This window comes from Eptatretus burgeri, chromosome 6 (assembly GCF_056783735.1).
Source record: "Eptatretus burgeri isolate ZD-2024b chromosome 6, Ebu_testis_v1, whole genome shotgun sequence".
Classification (NCBI taxonomy): domain Eukaryota; kingdom Metazoa; phylum Chordata; class Myxini; order Myxiniformes; family Myxinidae; genus Eptatretus; species Eptatretus burgeri.
Window position 1 is genome coordinate 10,608,928 of NC_140966.1, and position 7,800 is coordinate 10,616,727.

At 40.0% G+C, this 7,800-nt stretch overlaps 1 protein-coding gene across 7 annotated transcripts in view; it reads right to left on the bottom strand.

Annotated features, from left to right (window-relative positions):
- ITGAM (integrin subunit alpha M) overlaps nucleotides 1–7,800 on the bottom strand; it is a 160,860-nt gene that overhangs the window by 93,330 nt on the left and 59,730 nt on the right. For 3 of the 7 annotated variants that reach the window (XM_085883953.1, XM_085883954.1, XM_085883951.1), the window contains exons 1-3: nucleotides 6,873–7,149; nucleotides 2,981–3,101; nucleotides 497–612 (exon numbers count right to left, since the gene is read on the bottom strand). In XM_085883953.1, coding sequence (XP_085740079.1) covers nucleotides 497–612; nucleotides 2,981–3,101; nucleotides 6,873–6,936 — 301 coding nt within the window. In that variant the 5' untranslated portion in view covers nucleotides 6,937–7,149. Of the gene's footprint in view, nucleotides 1–496; nucleotides 613–2,980; nucleotides 3,102–3,908; nucleotides 3,990–6,872; nucleotides 7,150–7,257; nucleotides 7,453–7,800 lie in introns of those variants that run through there. The other 4 variants (XM_085883955.1, XM_085883956.1, XM_085883952.1 and 1 more) reach the window with 3 other exon arrangements.

Genomic DNA, 7,800 nt, shown 5'->3' on the forward strand with positions numbered 1-7,800 from the left:
GGAATACACCAGGGGGTTGACTCGGCCTGCCGTCCTTCAGAGGTCGGCAAAATGAGTACCAGTTCCAGTGTGTGTACTGGTAGAGGGACACTGCATCAGCGACACAGTCGCGCTTCAAGAAATGATAGCTACCCAGTTAGCTAAGCTGCCATACGACCACCACACACAATGGAAAGTTGGTGCGCAAATGCATATGTACCACTCGCTGTGCGGCTCACTTGGATTCTATTGGTTGGCGTGCATGCTTGCTTGCATGTTTCAGGTGAGAGAAAGGGGGTGGAAGAACACAAAGATTGAAGGTTAAAGAAGTCGAACTGAAGGAGTCCCACGCAACGCATCTTTCCCATTCACCCACTTGACGTATGTAAAGGACTAACTAATATACATATAATTGAAATAACTGCCTTGGGATCACTGTATCTTGTGTGCCATTGCCTTGGAGGCATGCGGTTTTACAGAACTGCAACAATATGTTGGTTAAGATGGCATTACTAACCTGGAACTGGAAGGACCTCACAGGAACCCACGATTTCTGTGGTCATCAAACACTTGTAGATCCTCCCGAGCTCTCCGTAGCCGTCCTCTTTGGTTGTGGGTGCACCAATGATCACCCTGGCAAAGAGAATGAAGAATTGAAGGTGTTTATTAACATTTAATATGTTGAAGAAGAATTTACAAATGATATGCAAGGAAACATGCAAGACACAGGAGGTCATTTGTATCATTGTACTTGTGCTTTCTCTTCAACCTATTATGCTTAAAATCTCTAAAAACTATCGTGTTGCATAGTCAAGGCTCATGGAAGAGTTAGAACAGAATGGAATGGAACAAAATGTAAAGGGGAAAAACACAAACAGCATAGTAGAGGTGAGAGTGAGATCAAGGAGAAGGGGAGAAGGTCACACGGGGTGAACAAGCTGAAACACAGCAAGAGGAAGGGGAAAGCAGGGATGAAACTAGAACGGGCACTCATAGAGCGCATACCTTCGCCGCCACTACTTTTTTTGTTCTTGGTATGAGTGTGGGGAACTGGTTTCATATGAATGGTCTTATGACACAAACCACATATCTACAATGTCATGACCCCCCCCGACTTTCGGGGGCTACGGACTAAACAACAATCAACTCACGTCGTTTTGGCGAGTCTTCACTCGCAAGCTCGGTGAATACAACGTTTCAACAAGAGAAGGTAATCTCGTTTGATGCTGGTTTCATGCAAATCGAATAAGAATTGACTGAGTTTTGCCGAAAACCGCATATTTTTCAAGGGCGTGACCCCCCCCCCCCACCCCGACATTTTACCCCAACCGGTGACATGTGTTATGACGTCATTGTGTCACAAGATTGGGCATTAAATTCTGAACATTTTGGTGCTGGGTTCATGTAAAGCGGACAAGAATTGACCGCGTTATGACAAAAACCGCATATTTTTCAAGGGCGTGACCCCCCCCCTGACCTTTGGCCCCTAACCGGTAACAAGAGTATGGGCGTTATTGTGTCATATTGCATATCACAAGATGAGGCGTTGAATTCTGAACATTTTGGCGTTAGTTGCATGCAAATTGAATAAAAATTGACCGTGTTATCGGAAAAAGACGATTTTGACCTTTTCGTGACCTTGACCTTGACCTTTGACCCGAACGATCCCAAAATCTAATCGAATGCTTCCTGGCTAATAACCAATCATCCCACCAAATTTCATGCAATTTGGTTTAATACTTTTTGAGTTATACGAATCACAAGATTACAAATAAATAAATAAATAAATAAATAAATACACGCCGACCAAAACATAACCTTTCGCAGAATGCGAAGGTAACAAGGATCAAACCAACCGACAAGCGATCAAATGAACATCGGTCAGGGAGAAAGTGAAAAATCACAACATGGAAAAGGGGAATGCTTGGGAATGGGGTCACATGGGTTTTTGGGGGGTTATTGTTAAAGTTATCATAAAATTTAGTTATAAATTAATTATGAATAACTTGCATACCCCATTTAACCCCAAGACAGGAAATATATATTAGGTCAAAATCCACAATGACCTACTGTTTGAGATTTTTTTCTTTTTTAAACATCCATGATCTAAATGTAGAGGTCAGCAGTCATATGTATTCATCCAAAAGACAATATCCCTCGAGATGCAGGCGATGCATCAGAAGGACAATTTTCGGTAACAATAGGACTGCGCTTCCTGAAGCTCACGTGGATCAGGAGCAACAGTCACTCAAACCCCTTGCAGACCCCCTTAGACCCTGATTATTATTTTTTAATGCCGTGAACAAACTTTGGTACATCACGGGTGATGAAGGTTGCGGTCAAGTTCCATTGAAATTGTGTGTGTGTGTGGTTACGGAGAAGAGAGGAAATGCCTATTCTAGGGGCTCAAACCCCTCGCAGACCCCCCCTACACCCTGACTTTTTAATGCCGTGAACAAACCTTGGTAAATCATGGGTGATGAAGGTTGTGGTCAAGTTTCATCGAAATCATGTGTGTAGTTTTGAAGAAGAGGGCAAATATCTACTTTGGGATTCTAAACCCCCCATAGACCCCCTTAATGAGCGCAGATTTTGATGTGGTCAAAACACCTTCATTAGGCATCAGATGTGAAGCTTGTGACCAAGTTTCATCAAAATCGTGTGTTTGGTTCAAGCGATAATGACTGAAGTGTTTACAGACAGATTGACTGACTGACTGACTGACTGACTCACTGCAGACACACCTATGGACACTGCTCGATCACATAAGCTCACTGGACTAAAGTCCAGGTGAGCTAAAAACGACCCCATGAGGGATATAACCTAGACTAAATACTGCAATGGGGAGTGTGATACCGACTCAGCCATCCTGCCACTCTTAGGTATTGAAGATGCCTGGTATTGAGCTAATGGTTTTACTTACTGTATAAATCCATTAATACATCTCCTAAAAAGGTTAATCAAGCTCAGAGTGGTTTCCAGAAAAGGAGAAAATTGTTACCAGGAGGAACCAGCTGGGTGTTGATGGGAAAGGACACGATAACCAAAGTTTTCACTCTGATTGCCCAAGTAGATTGTCGGCCGTGTGGTATCAAGGTTGAAGGAGTTGCATGTCCAAGAAACTGCAAGAAAATATTAATTGTGGCTTGTTTAATGAGCAAATTATTGAGTATTTCTGAATGTATATGTTTCGGTTTGGGCATTGTTCCTTCCGCTGTTGGGGGGTATTGTGCAGAAAGTTGATACTGAGTTCATCAATGAGGTCATACTTTACACTAATTACAAATACAATGCGTTTACTAAAACCCTACACCAGCCAGGCATGTGTCCTTAACAAAATGGCAATGTTCTAAGAACTACACTAATGCACATACAGTGCCCCCACACTCACCATAAACATAACAATATGTCACATTTCAAATGATCACACTTATGTTCCCAATATCATCAATGTAAACCCCAATATGTTATTTCATATCTGAGAATAGGCTAGGATTCAGACAATTCATTATGATGTATTTTTGAGAGGATTCATCTTTTCAGGAATTATCTGAGGAAACCCAAATATCTGCACCAGAGATAACATATTCACAAGAGGTAAAGACTTGGAAGAATTAATTGCAACAAACAAAGAAAATAATCCGCACAATCCAATAATCTTTTGCCAAAAAGTAAAGAGACAAGAGGAAAACTCCGAAAGCCAAAAAGAGACGTGAAACTAAAATCTCTCAACTATCTACTCCAGATCAACTGAAATTTCATCGACGACGTACAACATGAGCATAGGTGGATTTCTGGGGGACCATGGGGTCTGGACCCCGCCGCCCCTTTTGGTCCGGGGAATTAAAAAAAAACAAAATCACAACCAAATCCCAGAAAAAGCAAAAAATATAAATACATTTAAAAAAAAATATACAGTACGTGCGTACATTATCGAGGATCATGGAAGCCTCCACAAAACGGCAAGGGGGAAACACCAACAGCTATCAGCAGGGGAACACTGAAGATGCCTGGTGTCATGGATAGAAGCAGGATGGAAGTGAGAGCGAGAGAAAGGGGAGGGGGAAACGGCCACAAGGGGGCGAACAAGCTGCACACAAGTTAAACTATAATGGCACTCGGAAGTGCGCATTCCTCCACCAAGATGAACAGTTTACCTTTTGTATCCAACTGATAGATTTGGATCTGGACCTGAACCAAAATCTAATCAGCTTGTTCTTGTTACCTACCCAACTCATCCAGCAAATTTTGTCTAACCCATCCATAACTTTTTGAGACATCCCACTATATGTCGTTTTTGGCCCGATCGCAATGGTGAAGAATCACTTAAACTGGAACCGCACTCTTCGATGTCACGACGTCAACCGATGTGCCTCCACCCACATTATTCCATCATTATACATACTTGTAAGAAGTTTGATTTAAATCTCTTCAGCTGTTCTCAAGTATCACATTTTTACCTGAAATGACCTCTGACCTCTTGATGCTAAAATCAAATAAGTTCATCTTTGCATCACAATATAAATGCATCACACATCACACCAGCCCATTTACATTAATAAACTATTGTCAGTATCTGGTCTATATTCCAATGGTGTACAAACGCATATTTATTTCAACAGAACACTCTTGAGTTACAAATCACTTTCTCAAACTGGATATCCAGTAAGGGGAGCAAAGACACGACACACATGTGCTGATAATAAAGACAGGAATATGGCTTGAATGCAATGAATAAACTGTCCCTTTCATGAGCACTCACCAAACTAGATTCACAATAGTTTGTTTCATGGTATTGCGGTTACATGACGGGTGTTATGTATTTTGTTGGAGGTCTTCTTATGTGCTTGAAATTTATGTAAAGACACACTGAAGCTTCCTAATTCTCTTCTCCTACATAATGTATTATACAGTAAAATTTTTTCACAAGCCTGTAGTCCCTGCAAAATTTTTAAAAAGCCAAACCGTGCACAACATTTGTGAAGTCAATCGCTTAGTTATGAAAATGAATCTTTTCAAATTTGTACAATTTTATCATTGCATAATGAACTCGAAGGGCAATTGGTAGAGCGCATACCTGCATCACGTAATGACTGATCCATCAGAACATATCAGGTCCACTACATTTTTGAAATATCATGCTACATATCGTTTTTGGCCCTATCTCTCAATGGTACAGAAACACTTCAAAAATTAAATAATTCTCGTTTCCGGATCCAGATTTGGATCTTCACAAAAATCGAATCAATTTGTCGCGGTCACACAACCAACCTGTCCACCAAGTTTCATCTGAATCTGTCCACAACTTTTTGAGATATCGTGCTATATTTCAACTTATCCCTGTCTCTCATTGGGGAAGAATCACTTAAAAAAATTATCGGATCCGGATTCAGACCTTCTCCAAAAATTGAATCAATTCTTCCTTGTCACACTTTCAATGCAGACCTGTTGAATGAATACATAAAACCTTTCAATGAATACATAGAACCTGTCGTGTCACCGCAATACCATTAAACAAACTATTGTGAAAAAGGATTTACTCTGGCATCTAGTTTGGTGAGTGCTCATGAAAGGGACAGTTTATTCATTGCATTCAAGACACTTGGCAAAAATGGCACATCCTTTTCACATGTCCACCAAGTTTTGTGCGAATCCGTCCACAACTTTTTGAGATATCGTGCTATATATTAGTTTAGCACCATCTCTCAATGGTGAAGCATCACTTAAAAAATTATCAGATCCGGATTCAGATAATCACAGAAATTGAATCAATTCTTCCTTGTCGCACAACCAATATTTCCACCAAGTTTCATCTGAATCCGCCCACAACTTTTTGAGATATCGTGCTATATATAATTTTTAAGCCCTATCTCTCAATGGTGAAGAATCACTTAAAAAAATTCTAGTAGTCGGATCCGGATCCGGATCTTCACCAAAATCTAATCAGTTCATCCTTGTCACACACCGAACCCATCCACAACCTTTTGAGATATCCTGCACACAAACAAAGAAATGAAAAAATCATTCATAGAGTGACACTTGCCAAAACAGTGCAAAGTAGAACGGCACTTGGGAGAACACATACCTCTGCCAGGTGGAACAGTTCACGTTTTGCATCCCACTGATGGGATGGATCCATAACAAAATATTTTACCCTATTTTTTCGTTTTGGCCAATGTTCACCTCAAAATTAATAGGTGGCTGAATTCAGCGGCCTGATATGCAAATGCTCTTCAAATTTCAAGTTAATTGGATAAAAGATTGAGGATTTTAGGCATTCGGCCTATGTTGACCTTTTGGTCTATGGTGACCTCAAAAATAACAGGTGGTTCAATTCAGTGACCTGATATGTAAATGGTTTTCACATTTCAAGTCAATCGGGAGAAAATTGAGGATTTTAGAAAATTTTGCTGTTTGGCCCAAATTGGCCTTTTGGCCTATTTCGACCTCTTGTCCTATGGTGACCTCAAAATCAATAGGTGGTTGAATTCATTGACCTGATATGCAAATCCTGTTCAAATTTCAAGTCAATCGGATGAAAATTGATGATTTTAGAAAAATTGGCTCAAATTGACCTCTTGGCCGATGTCGACATTTCTGGTCGAACAGATTTTATGAAACTTCAATGCAGGACCATCACAGGGTCGGTGACATTAATCTCTGAAAATTTCAGTACGGTCGATTGAGCGGTTTGAGCTGGAGGCGAGCGGACAAACACACAAACATACCAAGCCGCGCCGTGCCACGCCGTGCCGAAACAAAAACAAAAAAAGCAATAAATGTTCAGCAAACATTTAAAAATATATTGTTGAACAACGTTTGCGTATCCTTAACATATAGAGGATTAACCACTCATGAAGTCATGAATCAAGCAGATATGGAAAGTTTCCTACCTGTCAAGAAGAGCATGCACAAAGTAGGCCCCATCGATGATGTCACAATGTCATCCAAACCCATTGTGTCGTATCACCCCAACACGAATCAACTTTCTTCTTGTTTCTCGAACTTTTGTCAAGATGGGCTTTTCCTATTTATTTTAAATCAATAAGCCTCAATTCATTGAGTTACAATACTTCTCGAACTTACTCCAACTGTCGAACAAATCAGAATGACACATAAAGTCAAGCACCACTCCAGTGCTGACCGGCAGGAGCACAGCAGGAAAAGTTACACAATGGTAGTTTCTGAGGAACCACAGAGATTATGAAACAAAAAAAAAAAAAAAAAGGAAAACAAATTACTACATCATCAGAGGAAAGCAAAAATTATTTAGATAACCTCATCTAAGCGTTGCTTGATTTGCAGAATAATCCAAATTTACTCTTTCTTCTTCAATGAAATATTTCAACACAATAGACATCAAAACTTTTCCACTCTCACTCCTCAGGAAAGAACAAGAAGAAGAAGAACAAGAAGAAGAAGAAGAGAAGAGAAACAAGAAGAAGAAGAACAAGAAGAAGAGAAACAAGAAGAAGAGAAACAAGAAGAAGAGAAACAAGAAGAAGAGAAACAAGAAGAAGAGGAACAAAAAGAAGAGGAACAAGAAGAAGAGGAACAAGAAGAAGAGAAACAAGAAGAAGAGAAACAAGAAGAAGAGACACAAGAAGAAGAGAAACAAGAAGAAGAGAAACAAGAAGAAGAGAAACAAGAAGAAGAGAAACAAGAAGAAGAGAAACAAGAAGAAGAGAAACAAGAAGAAGAGAAACAAGAAGAAGAGAAACAAGAAGAAGAGAAACAAGAAGAAGAGAAACAAGAAGAAGAGAAACAAGAAGAAGAGAAACAAGAAGAAGAAGAAGAAGAAGAAGAACAAGAAGAAGAAGA